Below are 27,482 nucleotides of genomic sequence, written 5' to 3'. Positions count from 1 at the left end.
TACAGACTTGGCTAGGGGTAGCTTGGGGAATATACGGGATGGGACAGGCAAAGGGAATGTGACCTGCCCCCATGGTCATTCACTCCCTTGCTGATGTCCTGAGGGGAACCACGTTCTGCTGAGAGGATTGCGGTGTGTTCCAGAGTTCCAGGGGGTGAGCAGAGGGAAGGAGCCACAGCAGGCAGTGGTGAAGGCAGATGACTCACTGATATTACAGAGTAAAGTGGATGCTCGTGGGTTGGGAAAGGCGCAATGGAGGTGGGTGGCTTCTTCCATCATGGAGGTGAGCTCACAGACACATAAATTACCACCAGATAGTCAAGGCAGCCTTCAACCAAATAGATTTGGATAAGATTTATTGATCAGATTGTTTTTAGAAAACCAACAGCAAAACACTGACAAGGTACATAAATACAGATTGGACATTTTAGGGTAAATTCACTATTTCTCCTACTTGTCTGTAGGAAACCAGGTAAGGTGGAAAAGCTGTCCTGATCATATGGCATGCACACCAGACTGCAAAAGGACTTCCACACTACTTAACAGGACTGTGGCAAATAGCTTTAAAGTAAGGCAAGCATCGTGTGTGGCCTAAGCATACCCTGGACGAAGAGCCAAGCCCAGGCCCGCTCTCAGAGACTGCATGAGAGGTTTCCCTTTCTTGCCTACGTTCTTCTAGTCAAATCCTCATCGGCAGGTGCCTTTACAGGGAGATGCCTGGCGCTGTCCCTGCTCAGACTCTGTGTACAAGGAAGTGGCTTTGGAAAAGTCAGTGTGTTTCTGATGCCTCCTTTGTATTCTAAATGTGCAACTAGTAAAACAGCAATTACTACACCTTGGTGAAACTGCTTCTGACTCACCCTGTACACTGACTAAGCAGGGCCTTTTAAAAACTTCTGTAAAGTGAAAATAAAATAAAATGATGAAAATTATACTAAAAAGATGGTATCACTTTTGAAGCACAACTCAGAACTTCTTGTTGTAACACCAGGTAGGAGAAGAGGTCCCTTTCCGGCAAATCCAGTGACCTCAGAAGGGAAACGCCATCACCGGCACAATTTGTGCAACACACACAGAGAGTCCAGAGCCCTGCAAAGCCTGCCTTGGGCCCTGCCAACGCTCCGAGGGTCCCAAGGAATTTGGGGAACCAAAGCACTTGGAGCTAACAGTGAGTGACCAGTTTGGGGAGCTCACGATCACAGGACCATAAGCCCCCACCTGTCCTGGAGTGCAATGCCAGGACAATGTAGAAGAAGGAAATGGCTTTTGGTGCTACATCAGAGTGCTGGCAGCTGGACAACTTAGTGACGGTGCCACTTCCTAAACATCTGTAAGACCACATAAAAACAAACTGCTTTTACAGAATTAAGACCACACAGACATAGAAGATAATTTGACCTTTCCTATGTGCCAAGCGATATGGCTGGAAAAGGTATTTCCAAAGGAAGAAATAAGGCTCCTGCAAGAACAGAGGAAAAGCAAGTATTTGTCAAGAGCCGAAGAAATGTGTTCAAATGATGGGATTTCCTCTGCATCACACACAGTAGCTGCTTCTTCCCACAGGCGCTGAGAGCTCTTTGGTGGTTAGAGGAGAGACAGCCTAGAACTCAGGGCAGGAACACTACGCGGAAGCAGAGGGGTGAAGAGTTAACATCTCAACTCAGGATTACCACCCGTGGGTCCTAATTTCAATATTCAACAGCTGTCATCAAATTGACAATTACAGCTAATAGGGCTGCTTATATGCTTGCTGGTTTCTAGCCCTCTGTGATTCTTCTTTTTCATTTCTAACTACTTATTAGCCCCATTCCACTGAAAAGGAGGTGCTTTGGGAGAGGGCTAGGGAGGAAGAATATAAATGAATCAATTATTTGATAGAAAAGTTGAAACACTGATTATCTATGAATTTCAATTATATGTGCTTTACCCTTGCTACTATGGGTAACCAAAGGTCACTGTTAAAAACCTTTTGCTTAGAAATGTTAATGTTTATTATTATATGTTTAAATCTATGTAATGGACATGAATAATTTAGAGCAAATTTTTACACCATGTCACTAGGGCCCTGAAAAAAATTCTGCCAGTGGAAAGGATTTTAGTTTGGCCCCTGAAGAACAGTTAAAATTTCCATCTATTCTATACTGGTTTATAAATTTTTCCAGAATGTGGAAAATATTTTATTAAATGAAGAAAGCATCGTCTTCATTTAATAAAGCATTATGTTCACAGATAAATTAGTATGTACATGGGAAAACTGATAGTATTAAATATTAGGTTTTAATTCTCCATTTAGGAAATTCCTTACAGGTAGACTTTTTTGTGGGCAAAGAAATGTAGGGAGTTATGAACACATGAGATAGTACAAAGATGACTGGGGAAAAGTCTCAACTCTAACAAACCCTAGGAATATAAAGTCTCTAGGAATCGAAGTAAGAAAACAGACTTGAAAACCCAGACTGACCCAAGAGTTGGCTTACGCTAGCTGATCACACCTCAAATCCTTGACTCTAAAGGAATGAGCTGGCTTCCCCAAAGCAGATTAAAAAAAAAAAAAAAAAAAGTAGTCTACCTGCTTTATAGTTACACCCTATATAAATATCTGTATATATTCATATGTGTTTCTATATATTGCACTTCAATTTACAGGACTGCAGTAAGATGGCAGGGAGTGCCTCAAAGAGGCAGAGAAGCAGCAGGCATAAACTTTCCTAAACCAAGTAACTGTCAGGAATTCAGGGTGCTGGTTATAGGTATACTAAATGGCTGGGGACCCCCTATATAAAATTCTAGTCATCTACATCTAAGTCATCATACACACAGACTCATTTGGCATCCAGAACATGTGCATATGTGTGGTTCTATAGCACTCAGAGATGGTCACACTACATCCTTTTCACTAGTGTTATATTAAAAGAAGACACTTCAGACCAAGGATATGTACTTTTATAAAATATAAAAATGTCACACACAAGGTCTTGGATGTCAGGCCTCCAAAGTCTACCTCAGAGAAGACTGCCCTCAGAAGGCTTAAATCCCTTTTTGCTAGCAAGTGTGGATTGAACTAGACCCTCTTTCTAGCTCTCCAGTGTAGCAAAGCTATAGAGACCTGCTTATTTTCCAAGGAGCATGGAAGGATAAGCACAGAGGCTTAGCAGTCAGGCTTTGGTCCCTATATAAATCCATGAAAAAAATCCTTTCACCACCCTAGACAGCACAGCTTATTTAACTGGATATATTCCACCAAATATCCAGAGTGGGCTGGAGTCATGCAGCAAAGCTTTGTTTTGAACTCATGGAGCTGCTCAACCTGACTTGCTCTGGAGAGAGCTCCTCACTGGAGTAAGCTTAGCAGCGGGTGGTAACAGGTTAAATGTCAAACAGACTTGGTCATGGCAAGATGGGGGTGGGACCTCTAGAGGAGTTGCTCCTTTTCCTGCCTCTGCCCCATACCCCTCACTTCCCCAAAAGGATCCAAACTCAGAGAGTAGTGATATTCTAAGACTCTTGCAGACTATTGGCTCCTTGAACTCAACCCAACATGGATGGGACGTCCTAATAAGGCATGAAAGTTAGGAGTCCAAGTCTAGAGACCATAGTTTTCTCTTCCCTAGAACTCCACACTGGATGGTAACTTTTTAGCCGTAACTCAAAGGTGATTTTAAATCCACACATGAGCTAAAGAGATCCCTTCTGGGATGAAGGAAAAAAGAAGACTAACTTTAAAAACTAAGTGGAAAAGAGGCACTTAAAGGAAAAATGTGTCCCAAATCTCCCACTGGAGTCTCCTGTTGTGAGGTGACCAACGGGATGATCAGCACTGTGCCTTCTTGTATGCCTGCAGCACCTTGTGTACACCTGAGGACTTCCAAATGCTCACATCTCAGTGACTTGTTCAATTATCTAGCAGCCTGATGGCAAAGAAGTGAAAATTCAGGTCACTCCTTTTTTAGAGTTAAAATACAAAACAAAACAAACCAGAACTAAAACTTCACACCAAAAAACTAATGATCCTCAGTTTCATTCCTTCCTCATGCTAGTTTTTAAAATGATACTTAGTTCTTTGGGAAGGATGACCTGTGGCTTCCCCTCCCCCCCAAGACCTTTTATCCAATAACTAGACAATTACTCACAGCACCATGCACATTAAAAGCAGACAAAAAAGGAGACAATAAGCTAAGGGGAAAAAAATCAAAGGCCAGTTGGCTTTCTAGAGATAAAATCTGTTGCCTGAGAGAATGGCAGGTGCATGGCTCGGTGTCAGAAAAGAAACAAGTTGTGAAAAGGAAGCGGGCAAAATGACCAGTGGGGCTCATAGCCTGGCACCCAAGCCCACTCTGCCCTGCTCTTCTCTGGCCTCTTACAAGCTTACTTTATGTCCCATGGCATTTCTGCCACATATTTAGGTCTACAAGCCCCCCCACGAAGAAGTCAAAAGAGATACTTGAAACCAATGAGCACAGGAGAATTTTGAAATTGCCCAGAACGAAGAACTTTGACCACCATAAATTCCTTGATTTGAAACGTTCGTGGTGCCATAATTTCTAAGAGCAACAATAAACAGCACGACTACAACACACAGAAGCCTCATGACGAGCCAAATCTAACCATTGCTGGCACCATAAAAATGAGAAAAGAAATCACTGATCAAGAGTTGCTGAGTCGCTTGACTTTCCTCCAAAATCAAAGGATGGGTTTGGGTATCTATGCTGCAAGATGTCGACCAGTGCCACCATCAGATCCAGCTACTCAATTAGAAGCATCTTGAAAAACAGTAAGTTAAACATCTAGGTTTGCACATAACCTGCACAATTCTCAAGGTTAGCCTTTATCTATCCTGAAACTTCCTATTCTTGTTGCTGGATTTAAATTTTTCTAAATTTTGTTTGTTTTTGTCAGTGATGCTGCTTTAACTTGCAGAACACTGGCTGACATGGTCATAGTTTCAGAGTTCCTTTAAAAAATTCTTTATCTTATCTTGATTCACAACATTATTAAGGTACCTTCAAGACTTTCCCTCAAATCCATCAAGGAGGAGGGAGTATGTGAGTATGTGTGTGTGTGTGTGTGTGTGTGTGTGTGTGTTGGGGCAGGGGGGGAGAGAAGCAAAGAAAGAAGCACAAGGGAAAGTGAGATTTCCATAAACTTAAAACCAATTTACAGAAAGGCATCTGATGTATTTTCTGAATAAGGCCTTGATCAGGGTAACCAATCCTCTTTGTAGCACATTCTACACTGCCCATAAATAAAGGAGTCTCTTTAAATTAACATTTCCAGTATCAATGAACAGTCCAGAAATCCTCATTTCAAGCGCTCGATGAGTCCCTGTGTGAGTCCAAGGTGCAGAAGCTGTGTTCGGGAGAGGTTTGCTAGGTTAGGGAAGGCCGCAAGCAGCTTCTCCCATGCCAGTTCCAGCAGGCTAGGTACCACCAGCCAGATCTTAAACAATGACCCAGTCCGTTTGTTTTCATGGATGTTCACCACTCCTCCATGAATGTACATGCAACCAGCCTACGAACAAATGGCAGTCAAAAGAGGATAAATTCAAATGGGAGTGAAATCAATACCTAGGCTGAAGATTCAGCAAAAAAATATACAGTAGGCCAAACTGAGATGAGGTGAAGCAAAAAAGAATTTCTCACTGATCCCAACACAGTGCAGAGATCAAGAAGGGTTTAAATAATTTATGAGTTACTAGGGGAAAACTAGCTTCTTTTCCTTCCTTCCTACCTTCCTTTCTTCCTTCCTTCCTTCCTTCCTTCCTCCCTCCCTCCCTCCCTCCCTCCTTCCCTCCTTCCTTCCCTCCTTCCTTCCTTCCTTCCTTCCTTCCTTCCTTCCTTCCTTCCTTCCTTCCTTCCTTTCCTTTCCTTTCCTTTCCTTTCTTTCTTTTTCTCTCTCTCTCTCTTTCTTTCTTCTTCTCCTTCCTTCCTTCCTTCCTTCCTTCCCTCCCTCCCTCCCTCCCTCCCTTCCTTCCTTCTTTAACTTCAACAAACATTAAACTAACATTAAATTAAGTATTCACTGTGCCAAATACTGGGACTACAAAGATGAAAATAAAGGCCTTTGCTTTTGAGACACTAATGGGATCTTTGACAACAAGGCATCGTGGGGATAGAGCTATTCTGCCCTCCCAGAAAACACATTTTATGTAACGGCCAGGGACTGAACGCCACATGCAGCCTCTCTTTGACATTTATGCTGCTCTTTTAAACCGTGTATGATGGCTTCTCTCCCCTTTTCTCAGAGGAAGGGCCAGCTTTGTCTTGAAGAAAGTTTTAGAAACATATTCTTAATCCAAGGCTGGTAATTTCAAAATCTTTTTTTCTTGCTAGTATCACTAAAAAAATTTCCTTATCACCTGCAACTATGTAAGGAAGATAAGAAAATAAAAACTTACTGGTGTAACAGCTGCACAGTGAAAATAAACTGGCTCTGGCATGGTAGCTGGGAGCTTTACCCATTGGAAAGTCTGCAGATTCAACTTCCAGATATCTCCCAGGATCACTTCTCCATTATAGCCCCCACAAATAAACACATCTATTGAGAAAAGAGAGACCCAGATCACACAAAAGAAGAGAGTCACAGCTACAGCATGTTTTGAGGTACATCACCTGGCTAGCTGCCATGGGACCAGTTCAGTAGATGTGCCCCTACCACACAGGACTTTAGCTGGGTGGTCCCCTCTTGCTGCTGTCTTGTCCCTCAGTAAACTGTAGATATTATGTTGGGATATTTACTAGGCCTAGGGATGCAAGCCTCTAAGTAGGCTTCCTGTCTGGATCCTCAACTTCAAATACCTACAGGTACCAGACACAGGAAGTGAATGAACAAGGTCCAGGGAAAATAAGCAAACAGGAGTGCACATACTCTAAAGGAGGAGATGGTGATGCAGCACCAGCTGCACATGTAGAACTTAAGGTCGGCAACTGCCAGATCTTCCAATTTTTCCAGAGAAGCTGGAAATCTGGATATTTTTTTTTTTAAGTGAAACATTTTGATTTTTTCTTTAACATTTTGATTTTTTGGGCAGCCCAGGTGGCTCAGCGGTTTAGCGCCTGCCTTCAGTCCAGGGCCTGATCCTGGAGACCTGGGATCGAGCCCCACATTGGGCTCCCTGCATGAAGCCTGCTTCTCCCTCTGCCTGTGTCTCTGCCTCTTTTTCTCTCTGTGTGTCTCTCATGAATAAATAAATAAAATCTTTTTTTTTAAATTTTTAAGTGTTATCTGCTAATCCAAACAATTTTAATACATATATGAGCCAGACAAAACATAACTGCAGGCCACCAGTTTGCAAATTCTTCTTTCAAATAATGTCCTAGGAAGGATGGATATTTGTCTGCCCGTACAAACATCCTCTTATGTAGACATTTAACCTGCTGAGAAATATTCACTGCAATGTTCAGTTTGGGGGCATAAGTGGTTCTTCCAAGCTTTCCTTAGCCAAAGGGGACAGTGTGAAGTCCTATTTATCTATACAGTTCCTTACGTTCTTTCAACCTTCCCAAAAAATCAAGGGTTTTTAATTGTTGTTGTTGTTGTTGTTTTGTCAAATTAGATAGCTATAACTGGTCAACTTGTAACAAAGTCTATGTGAACATTCAAACTAAATGCCCCAAACTAAGGCTGAATTCTATTGGTGTGGTGCCTGGCCTCAGTGAATCACATGAATACAAGTCTTAATTCAGGTCTAGATCAAGTTTAAATCAATACTTAATTACACTATAAAATATACTGGAAACTTTTTTGGCTAAGATACAAGAAAATTTCAGTTCCAAAGCAAAGCTGAACAATCCCACTATCTACACATCTTATCCAGAAAGCAGCAACAAAATAAAAAGCGTCTGTACTGGAGATGGCAGCATAATCCTAGTTAAATCCTAACTCAACTGCTGAAAGGATATGGGCTATCAAACTCATTTAGACACACCTTCCTCCCAGGAAAAATGGAAGGTGATTTACCAAATTATAAAATAAGCTGTGAATTAAAAGACAGGAGGGTTGTCCAAAGAGGAGTCATTTATCACACTTGGATGAAGTAGCTGCAGCTGCTTTCTGAAGCCATACAATGCCTCTGTTGTAATAAGGCCAAAGAATGAGCCAAGAGTCCTATTTGGCATCAGATAGAGCACAGAATAAACTTTATGAAACACCACTCTGAAGGAGTTATTGTAATTTTAATACTATGTCCACCGAGGTCACTATTATATGTCAAGATTATCAGTATTACTCACTTACAGCCACAGATTATCTGTTGGGGGTGGGGTGTTAAAAGGTCAGGCAGTATAATAAAAGCTTATTTATCACTGATCTTTGAGATCTCTGGTAACTGAAGGAACCCAAATACCCTACTCATGTACTTAATGAAAACCACTGAGAAAATCATAACTTAACGGATTTCCCTTCAAGTTTAAACTACAAGAAATAGACAATTCTCAAAATTATGCCATATATATACATATATATGTGTGTGTGTGTGTGTGTGTGTATATATATATATATATATATATGATATTTTCAGCATATACAATTACAAAGTGAACTAGAAGCCTTACCATTTTTTATTTGAACACAACTGTGACATCTTCGGGCTGCAGGAAAACCTGCCAAACACATAAACACAGATATTCAATTATTCACAGAAAGACGAAGACTAACGTTGATGTGCCACGGTGAAAGACATACTATGAGTAGCTCACTTAAAACAACCCCACTGTTGCCTTAAGCAAACTGACTAGTCCTTCCAATCATTCCTTATTTCAACTAAACTAAGGCCATCTGAGTCTTACCATAACTGGTGAGTCTCACATAACTCACCAACTGTACAATGGCTCTGGTGCCAGGGGAACAAAATGGGATGGTAGGTGCAGGGGTGTAGTGGCTTTCCCAAGCCTTTTAATCCGCAAAAAGACAGGCAGATCTTGATTCAAGTGTCTGCTTCCTAACCCACCCACATTTCCCTGTTTCCATAAAACTCAACAATCCCCATTAAAACTCTCTGCACAATTACAGAGGAAGAATAATAATTGGACTAAGGAATAAAAATAATTTATAATACTAGCATAACAGATATTTTACTTGTCATATAACTCAATAAAAATATTTTTCTCCTCTAAAACAAGTAAATTAAAATATATTTATTAAAGATACATGAATCAATATTTTAAATTTACCTATTTTTTCATGGGGTTTTGTGGCAATTTCCTCCCATGCGTTTGTTTCAAGATTGTATGCATGGATCTTGGGGGGGAAAAAAAACAAAAGAAGATACACACACATAAATAATTTTAGCTAGCCTGAAAATTGGATTTTTTAAACATGTATTCTTGGTTGAAAAGTCTTCGTTTCTTTTGCTTTTCTCCATTCTTCCCTAATTTTAATGGAAAGCAAAACATTAAATGAAGCAGTTGAAAATTAAGCAGATATAGGATTCCAATTTTTTTAAATCACAGAAAAAAAAGTTGGAATTCTGCAACTGCCACATTTTTTACAATGAACATTTATCATTTTTATATGAGAAAAAAGTAAGTGTTGATAAGAAAATAGGAGAACACAGTTTTGACAAAACTTGAAAAAGACTAATAACGTTCCAAAGCAGCCCAGGAGCTCTGTAGCCTCATCAAGATTTCTCCTGGGAGATGAGGATTTAGCAATGGATGAATAAAAACTTTTCAGAGCTTCCTAAAGATGCATAGCCCTAGATGTGACCGTTCTTTTTATATACATAGCACTGATGATGATAGAGAGGTCACATTCTGAGCATCATGGCTCCAGTCCTTATTAGTTTCTTCATTCAAGCTACTGTATCTTCCTCTCAGTCACTTTCCTCATCCAGCTTATGCCAGGGATGATTTTCATATATTTTCGTGTGTGATCAATACAATGGTCAGCTGGAATGCATATCAGGGGCACAGAGTGTGGCCATATGTTATAAAGAACATGGAACACAAAATAGGTGTTAACAAAGAAACTGTTCAAAAATTCAACTATCTACAGTAACAGAATTATCTTGCATGTATGAAACATGCCTCTCTCTATCCTTTTCTTTATTATTATTATTATTATTATTATTTTCAAATATACCTTGTTTAAGGAATAAGCTGTCCAGGAAGTACCACCTCCCAAGATGTAAATCCTCTGCCCATCGTGTGCAATTTCATGTCTGTATCTGAAAACATACATAAAATCCATTTATAACTAAGTGAAAAGTGATTTACCTAAGATTTAGCCACAGGCTTTTTATTGGATAATTATTCATAGTAATAAATTATTAGGAATAACCTAAGTATTTAACAATAGTGAATTGGTTAAATGAATTATAGAACATATGTAAAATGGATTAGTGTGCAACCCATAAGAATGTAGGCAGAGAGGACAGTTAATACACTGAGAACTTCTTTTCATGTCATTAACTGAAGAAGAAGTTATGTGGGAGCAGATAGGCTATAATCCATTAAAAACATACAGATACACAAATATCCATAGAAAATGACTACAGAGATACATCCCAAATATTAACCCTGTTTATCTCTAGATTTAGGTTTTGTTTTTTATTTTATTTATTTTGCTTATTTGTATTTTCCAGATTTTCTATCATCTTTTTGTGGTAACTTTGTATAAGGGAGGAAATTACAACAGAATTTTTAAAAAGTGATCTGTCTTACATTTCATTAGAAACCCTAGACTATGGGCTTTCAAATTAAGTTACTTATTTAACAGATACAAAGATATCAGAAAGATTATGTTACATAGAACTGTGAATATAATGTGAAACACCTACCAGAACTTTTATCCAAGCAGTCTAGCTAGAAGCTGAAACAATTTATAATATGTCCATAAAATGATTCAAGAAGGCAACCATGTGAAAATGCTTTGAAAACTTAATCTATTTCCTCCTTCCCCTGAAGGCCCTGGTGCTGATAAAATAAATTACATCAAAATTATTCCAGTAGCAGCCCACCTCCCAAGTCTTCACACGGAAGCTCTGCAATCATCAGCCCACTGACATACTACAATAAAGTTTTCCTTAGCACCTACATGTCCTTTTGTTTAAAGGAAACAAAGAGGGAACTGGATTCATCTAAACCAAGTAAATAAAAAATGTTTACTATCTTTGCTTTTAAACCGGAGGGGAAAAATTTAAGTATTTCACAGAGTTAAATTCTAAGAGGTAATTCCTCTATTAGGAAAGAAAAGTGGAAGGCCTAGGACTGCTCCCAGAAGGCAGCTAGGAGCACCAAGAGATGTTTGCGTGCCTAACAGGGCACTTAAAATGAATGTCCTTCCTCCCATCCACCCACCCATCCATCCATCCATCTGATCAATATTCATTGAGTACCACTATGGTAATTGAGTGCCACAGGCACTCTGGGTGTACAGCTGAGAGCAAATGAGCCAAAGAATCCCAATATGCAAGTTAAGAAGGAAAATCAAAAAGTAACTAGAAAGTAATTGTTTTGTCTGCAATATGATACTTAATTACATTTGCTACCCTTGGTTTATTTTTCAGTGTTACTATCTTCCCAAGGCAGAAAAATTAAAAAGAAATAGTATGAGAAAAAAATCTATAGTTAAGGGGGAAGAATCTTCTGTAACTAGAAGACCTTTCTTGAATGCTGAACTGGGATCTACCAGCTAGTTGGCTATTTTAACCAGACTATAAGAGTTTTCTTTAAATTGTATTACCAATATTCTGAAAAAAGTCAAATCTTAGCAAGAAAGAATAAATATGCTTTGATCCTAGAACCTCACCTCTCTTCTGGCAGATCACAGGATAGGTTGTTTGGTTTCAGTTGTGTCCACTCTCTGGTATTGAGATCTAATTTATGCAGATCTGTGCTGTAAATATAGCCAGTTGTCCCTCCAAAAACATAAAGGGAGCCATTGATGATCGCCATGGCCTGGATATCAAGGAAAAGTGAAAACCACTGACTCATTAACACTTGATTAAAGAATATAAACTTATTAAATACCCCAAAATCAGACTTCATGAAATTCTCTTGTACTTTTTAGCCTTCTAAAAGATCAGATTTTTAAAAGATTAAAGATTTTAGGGCACTTAGGTGGCTCAGTTGGTTGAACATCCAACTTTTGATTTTGGCTCAGATTTTGTCACAGTAGTGGGATCAAGCCCTGCACTGTACTCTCTGCTCAGAGGGGAGTCTGCTTGTCCCTCTCCCTCTGCTCTTCCCCCGACTCACACTCTTTCTCAAATAAATGAATAAAAAACAAAACCTTTAAAAAATATATTTTAAAATAAATAAATAAATGATTAAAGATTTTAGAAAACCCAGAAATCATTTTTAGAAAGGTAAAGCTTTGGGATGCCTGGGTGGTACAGTCAGTTGAGTGTCCAACTCTTGCCTTTGGCTGAGGTCATAGTCTCAGGGACGTGAGATCGAGCCCCGCATCGGGCTACTCAGCGTGGAGTCTACTTCAGACTCTCTCCCTGGGTGCCTGAGTAGCTCAGCTGGCTAAGTGTCTGTCTTTGGCTCAGGGCATGATCTCAGGATCCTGGGACTGAGTCCCACACTGGACTCCCTGCTCAGTGGGAAAGCCTGTTTCTCCCTCTCCCTCTGCCCCTTCCCCTCACATGCATGCACTCTCTCTCTTTCAATCTAAAAACCAAAAAAAAGGTAAATAAACCTTAAAAAAAAAAAAAAAGAAAAAAGGAAAGTAAAGCTTTGCTCAACTGGAAAGCAGTTCTACCTAAATAGGCAAGAGGGCTGGATATTCCTTATGGGTCCAAGCAAACCAAAGAATGTATACATCATGGACATGAGCATTTCCATGCAAAGCTGCTTCTCTTTCTCAGCAGTGTGAAAAAGAAGAGGCTCTCAGGAAGAAGAAGCAGATAAGAAAATAAGCCACCAGAAGCCCTTAAGTAAAATAAACTGTCTAGAGTTGGCAGTCCTAAAGACTTCACATTTCCCACCAGACTCCCTTCAGCATAAATTCAGCTTTTGTTATGGTCATTTTTCCAGAGTTTTAATGTCTTCTTGGGTGGAATACTGAGTTATCCACTATGTACCTCTACACATAGCTCAGAAGGTATTTATCAGTACTAATGTTGGCCAGTTGAAAAAGAAGCTAAAGTTGTTTTAAGCTTAGCCCATTACTCTCAAAGGGTCTCTGATGTTAGTGGGTTGTTCTCTAGCTTTTTGGATATAACTTTTCAAACCTAAGGTTTGAACCACTTGAACCTAACTAGAAACTAATCTCCACATAATCTGCATTTTAGCTCAGATTAGTCTATTAGTCTCTTTCCAAGTGCAGAGATCATCTACTGTATTACTTAGGTTAGAAAGCTCTCCAAAAAAATCATATAGTTCTAGAAATGATAGCACCCAGATCGTATGTAGAGCCCAATCTCTACTGGGGGTGAGAGTGGAGGTGAAATGGGTCCTGACATTTAAAAATACTTCTGTATAGATTTATTTTTATTTTTTTAAGATTTTATATATTTATTCATGAGAGACACAGAGAGAGGCAGAGACATAGGCAGAGGGAAAAGCAGGCTCCCTATGGTGAGCCCAATGCAGGACTCGATCCCAGGACCCTGGGATCACAATCTGAGCCAAAGGCATCTAGACACTCAACCACTAAGCCACCCAGGTACTCCTTCTGTATAGATTTAGATCATGATCCCAAATTGGATTAGAAATACAGAGTAAGGAAAAAAAAGGAAAGGAGGTGAGCAACCAGATTTGCAAATTACAACTTCACATTAGAACTGAAAAATCAGGGGGCGCCTTGGCAGCTTAGTCAGTTGAGTGCCTGACTCTTGGTTTGGGCTCAGATAATGATCTCAGGGTCATGACATCAAGCCCTGTATGGGGCTCCGTGTTCAGTGGGGAGTCCTGGAGGATTCTCTCTCCCGCTACCCTCCCCCCTACTCACGTGCATATACTCTTTCTCTAATAAATAAAACTTAAAAAAAAAAAAAAGAACTAGGGTGGGGGCACCTGGGTGGCTCAGTTGGTTAAGCATCTGCCTTCAGCTCAGGTTGTGATCCCAGGATCCTGGGATTGAGCCCCTTGTCGGGCTTCCTACTCAGTGGGGAGTCTGCTTCTCCCTCTCCCTTTGCCCTTCGACTTATGCTTTCTCTCTTGTCTCAAATAAATATTTTTTTTTAATGAACTGAAAAATCAAATATTAAACTGTGAATTCATACTCTTAAAAAAAAAAAGTGGTAACAAATATTCTAACATTGTCCCCAGAACTAGAAAAATGTGCACAAATACAACCACCATGATTGGCCATGGATTAGTACCTGTCCATATATACGACTGGGTTTCTTCCCCCGACAGCTGAGTAAAGCCCATCTCTTATACTTCACGTTACACACGTGGACGTCATTGCCATTGCTCTCACCAAACGGGATGCCTGTACCTCCAAATACCAACAGGTTGTTTCCATGCAGCACAACTGGGGAAGGAGACACACAGATTCCATTTATATACTGGCTACCTGCAGTATGTTTCCACAGGGACCCAGAATTACTGAGACACTACAAAAATGTTCTTAGAAGATAGCTCAAACCACTGACATCTAACTACTATAAAGTTCTGCAGAAAAAGGATTCATTCACATTCTATGTGAACTATATAATACAGCTGGCTCATTGTTAGTATGGGACATGTATCCAGCACATATTTTTGGAGCTCATGAGACACTGTGCCTAACAATGCTGAATGATATGAACTGCGGTACACCAGTGCCACCAAAGACAGTTCAAGTACGTGGCAAAGTAGAGGAGAATAAAGTATCATCTTTGCCTCAGCAAAGACCCTGCAGGACTCTGGATGAAGGGATAAGGGGATCACTCTGTTTTTTGTCAGGGGAATGAATGATCTCTACATTTTAAATTATGTTTCTATCATCTTAATCTTCCACCAGATAAAAAGAAACACCAATATCCTGCTGGTAACTTTGGTGTTCTTGCCAACACACACACACACACACACACACACACACACACACACATTCTTTCTCTAATGACAAATACTCCCCAAATCGTACTACTGTATTATTTCAATGGCATTTTTAAGATTCAGCTCTTCAGTTGATAGAGTGTAAGAGTCAGCATGGGCTCTGGAGCCAGCAAGAGCTAGGTTTTAATTCTCAGGTGACCTCAGTAAAGTTATTCAATCTTTCCAAATTAATCTTCGCAACAACCCTAGGAAGTAAGAACTAATACTATCTTCTCCGCGTTTACAGAAGATGAGATGAAGTGGAGAGTGGTTTAAATACTTGTTGAAGGTTTCCCAAAAAGAACCTTGCCAAGATAGGATTCAAGCAGGCATTCTGGCTCCAGAGCCTGCACTTTTAGCCACTGCTGCAGGGCCTCTCTGTAGCCTTAGTTTCTCATTTGTACAATGGCAATAATTCTAATGTGTGCATCATAGAGATGTTGTGGGGTAAACAGATACTACACGTGCAGTACTTTGTTCAAATGCTATTATTGTCATAATAAGCCCCCTCAGTTGATCCTTGACTACATTTTACCTACATATATGTGATACTTTATATACTGAACCCTATGAGATATTATTAATTCCATTTTACAGGTAAGGAGCTTGAACCTAAAAGTCATCAAGCAAGTAAATGGCACACAGCTAGATTCCAATTCAGGACTAGCCAACTCCCAAGTGATTCTGAATCACCATACTATATTATTACCATAGTAAAAAGTCCATCCCTTAAAAGAGTTTAATCATATTATAGTTGTATTACAAGTTATTGACAACTCTTGCACTCACGTGACATAGATGCCAGTTCCCGGGGCATGTAGCCATCTGTGCCCATCTGGTGCCATACTCCTGTAGCAAAATGATACCTCCAAAGCTCCCTGAAGAGAGGATAGTCTTCATTATCTGGCCCTCCAGATTCATCATAATCTGGGTTATAACCTCCAAACACATAGAGGTTGGTATTATCTGCCACACAACGATGTCCACTTCGTGCTGGTGGAGGTCTGTGGCCTACGAGAGAAGAAGACAGTTTTCCACAGATGGCCAAGCAGATTAAAAGCACAAACAAAATTTGGTCACAATCATTTTAGCTTTAAAAGGGAATCAGGGAAGATTTATAACATGGATTTACTTTTTATTTGCTTAGGTTATTTTTTACATTCACACACACTACTTAAGATTTTAAGGAGCTAGCCTCCATTTCTATTTCATATGACTATTTTCAGATTTTGGTAACTGTAAAAAATTTTTTTCCAAGGGAGGTAAAATAGCATTATAAACTCAAGAGAATGGCGGACAACTTGAAATTTTCAAGAAAAGAAGGAGGGGTTTAATAAGCCAAAAGCTAACAGGGCAAATTTTCTAATTTCCTTAGAGGAGAACAAAAACACAGGCCAACTAAATTAAACTGAAAATATTAGAGTACTACATAAATATAATCACAAATGTGAATGAGTCATGTATAAATAAAAATACACACACATAAAACCTATGATTTGTCCACAATATATAATTAAACACTTAAAAAAAGAAAACTAGCTTTCAAAATTATAGCAAAATTTAGAATTTAAATACCACTCCAGACATTATGGCAGTTAACAAAAAATATCCTTATAGTTATCTCAAAGAGCATCTTTCATTCTATTAAGAGCTTTACTAAGAAAAGCTATAATTTATATTTAAAAGCTTTCTGAAGTTTAAATTACATCAACTAATTCACCAAAAATTACTTCAAGGTTATTTTAGAGTAAAAAGTCCTAAAATGTTATGTTATTTCTATTATCCTTACAATTTTTTATACCAGCCTACACAAACTCTTACGTAGCTATAGAACCAAGGATGCTTAAGTCCATACTGGATGGAATAAGAAGCTACTATTGTTGTCTCTTGTTGTCTGTTACCCTAGACTCAGCTACTTTCTTATATTAGGAATAGATACTAGTATAACATTAATTAATATTTAGGACAATGCTGGACACCTAACAAACATCTGTTATATAAATAAATACTTATTACCAACCTAACATAGGCTTTATAAATTCTCTTAATCAAAATCCCACATCCTAGGGTATAATTTCCAATAAGAACTAAAAAGAAGTCACACAGACTTAGAGAAACTAAAAAACAAATGAAACATGATCACTGAATCCCTCAACTCCTGTCAGTCCTGCCTGAGAATTTCTGCTGGCTCCTTCCTGCTCAAGTACAGAGTCCTCAGTCTGTTATTTTGAGCCTCTCATGACCTAAGTTTGTCTTGATCTCTCACACTCCTGCTTTAGTTTGTTTCTCTGCTTGGAAAGCCACGTTCTTCCCTTAGCCCTTGGCCTGGTCCCCTACCCTTCAATGCCTACTTGTGGAAATGCCTCTGAGTCCAGCCCTTACAGCTTTCTTGTCAATAAAACCCTAGGGCGGGGGATCCCTGGGTGGCTCAGCGGTTTGGCGCCTGCCTTTGGCCCAGGGCGCGATACTGGAGTCCCGGGATCGAGTCCCACATCGGGTTCCCTGCATGGAGCCTGCTTCTCCCTCTACTTGTGTCTCTGCGCCCCCCCCATGAATAAATAAATAAATAAATCTTTAAAAAAATAAAAAATAAAAAAAAATAAAACCCTAGGGCGGTCAGCCCCAGTGGCTCAGCGGTTTGGCTTAGGCCCAGGGTGTGATCCTGGAGTCCCGGGATTGAGTCCCGTGTCGGGCTCCCTGCATGGGGCCTGGTTCTCCCTCTGCCTGTGTCTCTGCCTCTCTCTGTGTGTCTCTCATGAATAAATAAATAAATTTTTTTTTTAAATAAATAAAATCTTAAAAAAAAAAAACCTAGGGCCTTTATGGTTCAGTACCCTGCAATTCAAATACACACAACAGGATTATTACACCATAACTATGTAAATACATGAATATAGTATTAGGCAAACTACAGTTAGAAAATTTACTCATGAGCTGTGATTTACCTCAACTAAAAAACTCAATTTCTCTTTCTAGGAATCTTGAAACACAGAAAGTGTGGTGTGGAAGAAAAAGCAAAGGCTCCTACAAATATCTAGATTTGAATCCAGGTTTTTTCTAACTGCTACCTTGAGCAAGTCACTGACCCTCACTGCATCTCAGCTTCCTCATCTGTATAAGGGGATATTATTCTTGTAACTCACAGATTTTTCATATTTCTATTTAAATGTTTATTGGTTTATTTGGAATCTTTCCAAGTATCTGTGAGCTATTTGAAGAAAGAGGAATGTAGTTGCATTCATTCACCTTCCTAGCAGCAAGCCTAAGGCACACACAAAAAAACTAAACAAAAATTTACAAATCTAGTTTTTCTCTACTCATTTTGTTAACATTTGTTTTCTTCTCCAAATAGGTTATAAGCTCCTCAAGGGCAAAGAGCATATATAACAATTATCCTTGTATTACCCACAACACCTGAAACAGTTGGAGTTATAAAAAAGACACTAAGAGCCTCACTGATTTAGTGAAATCAGTTTTCAGGTCAAAGTACACAGTGACAGGGATGATCAAAACAGTGTATAGCTCTCAATGGACTTAAGAGATATAGGATTTCCAGGGCAGGGGATGGAATTGTGCAATAGTCTTCTCAAAGCAGAAATGCTTCTAAAAATCAGGGAGGCAAATTTAAAGAAAAAAACATAACAGAGTTGCTGTGGTCAACAGATGGGAACTCTAAGAATCTCTAAAATGTCATTTGCTTTACCACCTGGAATAAACAGATAATTTTTTAAAATTGCTTTTCAACAAATATGAAAAGACATACAATATATTCTAGGATTTTCTCTCAGTGGCTGGTATATAGCAGATATTCCATTATAAGTTGACAACTATTTTTGTGACAAATGTTAACTTAAAGGTTGAGGAGTTAAAAAAAAAAAAAAAGGTTGAGGAGTTAGTGAAAAGATGGTTTTATATTTATCTACTCACTGATTCATTAATTAAGCCAAAAATATTAGTGGATACTTGCTATGTACCAGGTACTGTGTAAGGTGCTGGGGATACCGTGGACCACTACCATTTTTGTCCTCTAGAGCTTATTATACTCTAGTTCTGAGTATGTTAATGTTGAGCATTTGAAATGAGGATGGTCCAAACGGAGATATGCTTTCAATGTAAATACCCACTGGATTTCAATAACTTAGTATCCAAAAATGAATATAAAATTACTAATTTTCATATAAAATATGTTGAAATGATATTTTTGATGTCCTGAGTTAAATAAAAAGTATTAAAATTAATGCCACCTGTCTTTTACTCTTTTAATGTGACTACTAGAAATTTTTAAAACATTTCTATTGAACAGAGCTGGTCTAACTCAATTGTTGGCTTTTGTAAGTAATTTCATTATCTATGCAAATTAAATTGCTGGGTAAAGAGCATCTGATCAATGTTTGATAAATATTAAACATGCTGTCAAGAAGTCTGATAGCTGGGAGTAAAGAGGTAACTCTTTTTTCTCTTTAGTAAGTAACTAGAGATTTCTTTGTACATATTTATAGCCCAAGAGTGACTAACGTATCAGAAAGTCAAATTTTATTTTAAATAAATCATGGGAATTGTCAGGGCTAATGCCATGGAGACTAAGCATTGATTTTCATTATGTGGGATATAGCACAGGCTCATCAGCCTTGACCAAAATAAAATTGGGTTTTAGATTGTTAGATAGTTATCTGAATCCTCCCCCAAATTCTCCATGTGCAAATCCTACTTTCCTAAAAATGACTCGCCACTAATAAAATCACCCAGAGAATTAGATTACCTGACTCAGGAACTTCCACTAGAAAATATAAAAAAGTAAAATGTTAAAAAGTCAAAAATTAAAACTGAACTTGTATGCAGAGGTGGACTTCCAGTATCCAGAAGGTAACATCCAGCTAAGGGAGCATGTACCTACGATGTTTGAGCCATTTTCTCTTACATGTGCTCACCTTGTCACAAACACTTACTCTTTACCCCAGGGCAAAAGCAGAAGGTATGGTAACCAGGAAAATGGGCTTTAGTTTCTAGACCAAATAAAGAAGCTAGCTGTCCAACGTAAGGTGACAGATGATTAGGTTGCTACCAATGTTTTCACCATCACAACATTACAACAAAGCTTCCATTACATACGTTCATATACCAATGTGTAAGTTCTTTGGGTTAAAGGAAAATACGCTTTAAATTGTTATAAATACAATGTGATAGAGCCATATTGCTTTCCAAAAAGACTGCAACAATTTATATTCCCAGCAATGCTTTCTGGAAGTGCCTATTTCTTCACCCCTCTTCAACCTTTTTCATTTGTGTCCATCGGTAAGGGTGCAAAGTGGTCTCAGATAATTGATACTTCCCTGATTTTTACTAGTTCACATGTTTATCAGCCCATTTATATTTCTTCTTTGGGGAACTGCACGATCATATCCCTTTCCTACTTTTCCATCTACTGGGTTATCTCACAGGTTTGTGGAAATTATTTATTTATTGTATTTCTTTCGTCCAGCTTGCAGCTTGTCTTTTGTTTATGGCATCTTTTAATGTATGGAAGTTTCCATATAACTGAATCTCTCAATCTTTTTTTTTAAGATTTTTATTTTTATTTATTCATAGAGATGCAGAGAGAGAGAGAGAGAGGCAGAGACACAGGCAGAGGGAGAAGCAGGCTCCATGCAGAGAGCCTGATGTGGGACTCGATCCAGGGTCTCCAGGATCACGCCCTGGGCTGCAGGCGGCGCTAAACCACTGCACCACGGGGGCTGCCCCAATCTCTCAATCTTTTAATAAAAGTTCCTTTGGAAAAAAACAAAAAACAAAAAAACGAAAGAAAGAAAAGAAAAGGACTGCTTTCTATCTCATTTATCTCTGAATCATAGAATTATAAAAATATTTTCATTTACTTCTAGCAATTTTATAGTTTTGATTTTTATACTCGGAACCCAGAACTTATTTTGTGTATTACAGGAGGTAGGGCTCGAATTTTCCCCCCAAAATGGATTGGCAGGCAAACACTATACTGAGTTGAAATGTCACTGTTATCACATACTAAATTGATATTTGGGGAAATCCCAATATCCAGGTCTAATCACAAAATTGGACACAAAATCCATTACTCTTTAAGAAAACACACAATCAGAGTGCCTGGGTAGTGCAGTTGGGTAGTGCAGTCCAACTCTTGGTTTCAGCTCAGGTCCTGATCTTAGGGTTTGTGAGCTCAAGCCCTGTGACCAGCTCCGTGCTCAGCACAGAGTCTGCTTGGGAATCTCTCTCTCTCTTTCATAAATAAATAAATAAGTGAAAGAAAGAAAGGAAGGAAGGAAGGAAGGAAGGAAGGAAGGAAGGAAGGAAGGAAGGAAGGAAGGAAGGAAGGAAGAAAGAAAGAAAGAGAAAGAAGAAAAGAAAGAAAAGAAGTCAGTATAAAGCAATACCACAGAATTTTAAATACAAAAGCTTACAAATAAAATAGCATAACATTTATTGCTTAATAAGTCTACTAACAGGATGTATTCATCTCTAAATGTTCTATTAAAAATTTGTGGGGAGGCCATTTTAAAAATGTAAAAACCTTTATTGCTAAAAGTATTAGCTAGTTATAAATATCAAATAGCCTAAAGGATACACTCAGTTTCATTTAACTGGCCACTTTTATTTTTTTTTTTCCCAAATATAAAGCTTTCCATTACCTCTACTGGAGAAGACAGGTCTTCTGTTGTACACCTGGAAGCCTGGACAGGAAAGCCAAGGAAGACTGAGCCAGCTGGCTCCTGCTCCTGGCCAGCAAGCAGACCTTTTTACTACTCCCAGAGTCCAAGCTGCTCAGGCAAAAGCAATCCATTCATATCAGTATGCACTATTACAGTTATGTAAGCATTTCCTACCAAAGGAACTCCTCACCCTGTATGAGATGCATATGTAAGATTTGGCTTCTCAGGGCAGAGTAATCTTAGTGTCTAAGATAGCAGCAATAAAATAAATTTGCTTTGACAGGCTCTGGTGTTGTCCTAAGTTAATCTTAAACGCTGAGCACAGCATACTTGAGATAGCTGTTACACTGTACCTAGTTACATATCATCAATGGCTTCTGGGCTCTATTCAGTTCTGTCAGTTGTGCTGTATATTTATCAACTCCTATACCATTATTACACTGTTTCAATTATGATAGCTTTGAGGTATCTGTCAACATCTAGTAGAACAAATTCCCCTTTGTGTTATTTTTTCAAAAACTTCTTGGCCGTTTTTCTCCATTTACTCTTGCGATGAATTTTGGAATCAGTCTGGTTTAAAAAATAAAAAAAGGCCCTATAAAAAGTCCCTTGGTATAAGACACCATTTTATCCAGGCAATCAAAGTTAACATCATCATAATGGGACAAATCACCACCACTGCAATGGAAATAAACACAATATTACTTCCAGGTGGGGACACCTGGGTGGCTCAGTCAGTTAAGCGTCTGACTCTGATTTTGGCTCAGGTCATGCTCTCAGGGTCATGAGATTGAGCCTCACATGGGGTTCCACACTGGGCACAGAGCCTACTTAAGATTCTCACTCTCCTTCTCCCTTGGCCCCTCCTGGCTCACTCTTTCGTGCTCTAAAAGAAAAAAAAATGACTTCAGGGTATTCCTACCAAAAAGCATAAGATGAATGTAATCATGAAAAAACTTGAGACAAATCCAAACTTCATAAGAGGTATTCCACAATATAACTGGTCTATAATGTTAAAAAAAAATATAAATGTCAAAGCTAAAGAAATGAGAACTGGATACAACACATAATTTGGGATTTTCTTTCACTACAAAGGATGTTGGACCAATTGGCAAAATCTGAAAGGAAAGTCTGTAAGTTAGATACTAGTGGTAATTTTATCCATACCCCTAATGGTAATTTATAGTGTTAATACCCTATTTTGTGTACTAGCTTTGCAGCCAAAGAGAGTATTTGTTTCCCAGGAAGAGACACTAAAGTATTTAGGGGTAACAGGGCATCATGTCTGTAGCTTACCCTCAAATGGTTCAAACAAAACCAATGTGCATGCACATATATATGTATACATGTGCTATATATATATATATATATATATATATATATATATATATATATATAGTGAACAGGGAGAGGAAAAGAGAGGGACCGGGATCAAGCAAATGTGATCACATGTTAACATTTGGGGAAGGGTATAGAATTTTTTTTTTGCCATGCTTATAGCTTCTCTGTTGAGTTTGAAATTATGTCATGAAGGAACATAATCTCTAGTCACTTAACCTCATCTTTTTTGATAACCATCAGTATAGTTTTATTGTTTTCTTCTTGTTTTTTATTTCTAAGTACTTTATAATTTTCCACACAATGGTGAATGGATTATTTCTTTTATTTTCTACTTGAGTTGTTAATATATAGGAAGTAATTTATCTTTGCAAGTTCAAATTTTATCCAGCCAACTGTCTGAACTCTGGTATTAGTTATCATTAAGTATCTTGAATTTTATAGTAGACAATAATGTACATGTTATTAATGACAACATTCAGCTCTTTCTTTCCAATATATGTATGTATCTTTTATTTTTTCCCTTGTCTTCTATGGTATTGGCTGAAACCTCCAGAACAAGGTTGAAGAGTGGAGATGATAGCATTTTTGTCTAATTTTTACTTTAATGAGGATATTGATAATGTTTCACCATTTTATATCCAATATTTGCAGTTGGTTTCTTATAGATAGCCTTTCAATAAAATAAATTTTCCTTTATTCTTGGATGTTTGCATATTTGTTCCTTACTGGAATGGGTATGGTTTTTAATAAAATTTTTATTGAAATGTAATATACAGAAAATTGCAAATAAGAGCTTGATGCAAAAAAAAAGAGAGCTTGATGCATTTTAACAAAATGAACACACTGAGTATCAAATTTTATTAAATGCTTTTTTTTAAATGCTTTTTTTGATATCAAGAAAATCTTACTGGTTTCTCCACTTTTCTGATTTTATTGAAATGATTAAGCTTTCTTATTTTTCCTTCCTTTTCTCCTAAAGATCTACATCCTATTACCTCAAAATATATATTTTTTAAATCCATAAACTTGGGGCACCTGGGTGGCTGGCTCAGTTAAGCAGCCTACTCTTGATTCCAGCTCAGGTCATGATTTCAGGGTCCTTCTGAGCTCCTCACTCAGCAGGGAGTCCACCTGAGGATTTTCTCTCCCTCTCCCTCTGGCCCTCCACTGCTCGCACACACAAGCACCTTCTCTTTCTCTCTCTCAAATAAATAAATCTTTAAACTTTTGTTTTCCTAACAATATTAAGAATAAACCACATACAGGGGCACCTGGGTGGCTTAGTTGGTTAAGCAACCGACTGGTAATTTTGGCTCAGGTCATGATCTCAGAGTCGTGAAATCAGCCAGGCTCACTGTAGAGCCTGGTTAAGATGTTTTCTCTTCTACTCCTCCACATTTTCCCCACCAAGCTCAAGCACATATTCTCTCTTTCTCAAAAAAAAAAAAAAAAAGAAGAAGAAGAAGAAACCACATATGGAAAGAAACTTGGCTATTAACAGTGATTACTTCTGAAGAAGGGAATAAGGTGAAGAGTAAAGATGTGAAGCAGGACCTTTGCTTTTTTAAATTTAACCTCTTTTATTGTGAAATATAACACATGTACAGGAACACATGTAACTATAAATGCATAGCTTAATAAATTATCAAAGGTAGTCATCACTCAGGTTAAAATACTGAACACTACCAGCACTAAGATGCCCCCAAAAGGTCACAACTCTCTCCATCCCACCTCCTTCACTTCTAGAGGAAATTTATTTCCTATTTTTATGGTAACCATAAAATTTACTTTCTTTTAATAGCTCTATTATACCTAAGTATGCATCCCTAAACAGTATTTTGGCCTAGTTTTGAAGTATATTTTAGTAGAATGATAAAGTATGTATTCTTTCTGGGCTCTTTCATTCATAGTTATGTTTCTGAGATTCAATCTTGTTGTTCAAGGTGAAGGAGTCTGTTTATTTCCGTTGTCAAATAGTATTTCTTTGTATGAATATATACCACGATTTATCCACTCTATGTCGCATGAATGGACATTTGGGTTGTTTCAAATTAGTGACGCTTAATGCTGCTATAAACATTTTTATACATGTCTTCAGGTGCACAGGGACCCACATTTGTTGGCTGTAAACCTAGAAATGTTTCTGAGTCACAATATATGGAAATCTTTACATTTTTTTTTAATTAATTAATTAATTTATTTATTATTTATGATAGTCACAAAGAGAGAGAGAGAGAGGCAGAGACACAGGCAGAGGGAGAAGCAGGCTCCATGCACCGGGAGCCTGACGTGGGATTCGATCCCGGGTCTCCAGGATCGTGCCCTGGGCCAAAGGCAGGCGCTAAACCGCTGCGCCACCCAGGGATCCCGGAAATCTTTACCTTTGCTAGATAAAGCCAAACTGTTTACAAAATACTTATTATTGGTATTGTCAGTCTTTTTAATTTACCAATTCCTATCAGTTTGTAGACCTATTCCATTGTGGTTTTAATAGGCATTTGTCTCATTACTAATGAGACTGAGCACCTTTTCCTGTTTATTGGCTAACTGGATTTTTTTTCTTTTGAGAAATGCCTGCTCAAGCCTTCAATACATTCTTCTACTGAGATGTCTGTCTTTTTCTTACTAATCTGTTCAAATTTGTTATAAATGCTTGAGATAAGGACCTTCATTTTTATGTATTTCCAAGTTATTTGAATTTTAATAAGCCAATATTACACCCATAAATTCTAAAACAAAGTCAGATGATCTTGAGCAATTTTACTGTCTCCCTACCCCCAATTTGTTTAAATCATCTGAGATGTTATAGAATGTTACTTACATCTATTTATACAAACATATAAATATACACACACACATACATACATTTGTATTTATATTATTCTGTATTTTTAGTTATAGAATGTTATGTATATATAAAACATATACACACACATACATACACACATTAATATTATTCTTCTGTATTTTCATACATCTTTTCTTAAATAATTAAACTCAGCTTCAAGTTTAATTGTTTGGATGCAACTCTACGTTTTACTGGTTTCTTTGCACACTGTTGCTTCCTATATCCCAACCTTCTTCTTTCTTGGATTTTTCATTTTACTGAGAGTATCTCTTCAAAGTAATTTTATCAAAAAGAATATGTAAACTTCCAGAGTTCTCATTTATTTTTACCCCACTTAAACATTAGTGAGGCTGGGTACAAAGTTCTGTTCAAAATAATTTTCTCTCAGAACACTGAAGGTATTATCATCTAGCAAATCATGTTGCCGGTGAGAAATTCAAAACCAGTCTGATTCTTAGTCTTGGTCTAAGATTAAGAAAATGTAAACTACGTTCTTTCTCTGGAATCATAAGGAAGTCAGCAATATATAGGTAGATGTTTTTGTTTTTGTGTTCTTCCTGCCCTTTATACTTGAAAAGTCAGCCTTTCTTCAGTATAGGGAAACATTCTGTATTTCTTTATTTTCTGCCTTCCACTGTCTGATCTTTCCTTCTGTAACTCTATGAAATGGATACTGGATCACTTAGATTTATCCTCAAAGTATTAATTTCTCTCATGTATTTTCTCCTTTGGTCTTCATGATGGTCTCTATATTTCTTCTTTTTAATTTTCATAAAAATTGGTCTTAAACTTATCTTTTAACACTCCAACTGCATTTTTATGTCAGCAATCAAGACTTCAACACAGAAGTAATTCTTTAATCATTCATTTTTCTCCACAGTAGCTGTTTTTTTATTTATGGACCCTATTCACTCTTGACTCTGAGGAAACCTCTTATGATCAGAACTTCCTAAAGTTCCATTCTGCCTCCTCATTATCTCTGTTTCCACCAAGTCAGCTATTTCATTTGTTCATCTTAGTTATACTCTTTCAAGTTTAATCTCCCTCCAATGTCTGATGGGTCTGGATCACCCACTTATATTAATAAATGAAGGACTACTTGGTTAGTAATTGCAAGAGACATGGTTTCCTCAACTATTGAATTACTCTGTCTACAAACCTCCAAATGGGAGGTCTCTCTCACTGTGGGCCTCTGCAGGTAAATGGTACACTGACAGACGAGTTGCCCTTTAGAAGTAAAGAAGAGGTAAGTAGCTTTGCCTTAGTACTGCCAGATGAGAAAGGTCGTATTTTTGTGGTACAGTCCTGTAATGCACGTCACACCTTGATGGAGCTCCCTTTCTTTTCCTGCCCCTATTCCACCTTCCTCATCCCAAACTCTGCTTTGTATCTCCACTCTCTCTCTCTAATCCCAGTCCATAGCATAGGAACATTGCCTGCTCAACCTCCCCCAAAGTAAATCCTCTAACTCTGCCTGAGGAGCTGTCCTCATAGCTTTCTTTATCCTAGGAATGAACGCTGTTGCCAGAGCTATTTATATGAAAAGAGAGAGGGGAACTGTTTTGGCAAAAGTCCCCTAATTATTTGCCTTGATGTTCCATTTTTCCTATACTTGCTCCCTACTCCCACACTTGCTGATGCTGGGCTTGG

The 27,482-nt window shown here is 38.1% G+C and overlaps 1 protein-coding gene across 2 annotated transcripts in view; it reads right to left on the bottom strand.

Annotated features, from left to right (window-relative positions):
* Nucleotides 1-339: 339 nt before the first annotated feature.
* Nucleotides 340-27,482, bottom strand: part of KLHDC10 (kelch domain containing 10) — a 61,959-nt gene continuing 34,816 nt past the window's right edge. For both annotated transcript variants that reach the window (XM_072784559.1, XM_072784560.1), the window contains 8 exons: nucleotides 15,756-15,977; nucleotides 14,267-14,421; nucleotides 11,746-11,894; nucleotides 10,078-10,162; nucleotides 9,168-9,234; nucleotides 8,550-8,597; nucleotides 6,395-6,534; nucleotides 340-5,508 (listed from right to left, as the gene is read on the bottom strand). In XM_072784559.1, the coding sequence (XP_072640660.1) occupies nucleotides 5,299-5,508; nucleotides 6,395-6,534; nucleotides 8,550-8,597; nucleotides 9,168-9,234; nucleotides 10,078-10,162; nucleotides 11,746-11,894; nucleotides 14,267-14,421; nucleotides 15,756-15,977 (1,076 nt within the window). In that variant the 3' untranslated portion in view covers nucleotides 340-5,298. The remainder of the gene's footprint in view (nucleotides 5,509-6,394; nucleotides 6,535-8,549; nucleotides 8,598-9,167; nucleotides 9,235-10,077; nucleotides 10,163-11,745; nucleotides 11,895-14,266; nucleotides 14,422-15,755; nucleotides 15,978-27,482) is intronic.

Source organism: Canis lupus, chromosome 18, assembly GCF_048164855.1.
Source record: "Canis lupus baileyi chromosome 18, mCanLup2.hap1, whole genome shotgun sequence".
NCBI classification, from domain to species: domain Eukaryota; kingdom Metazoa; phylum Chordata; class Mammalia; order Carnivora; family Canidae; genus Canis; species Canis lupus.
Note: the sequence above shows the minus strand (reverse complement) of the source record. Positions and strands in the feature narration are given on the sequence as shown.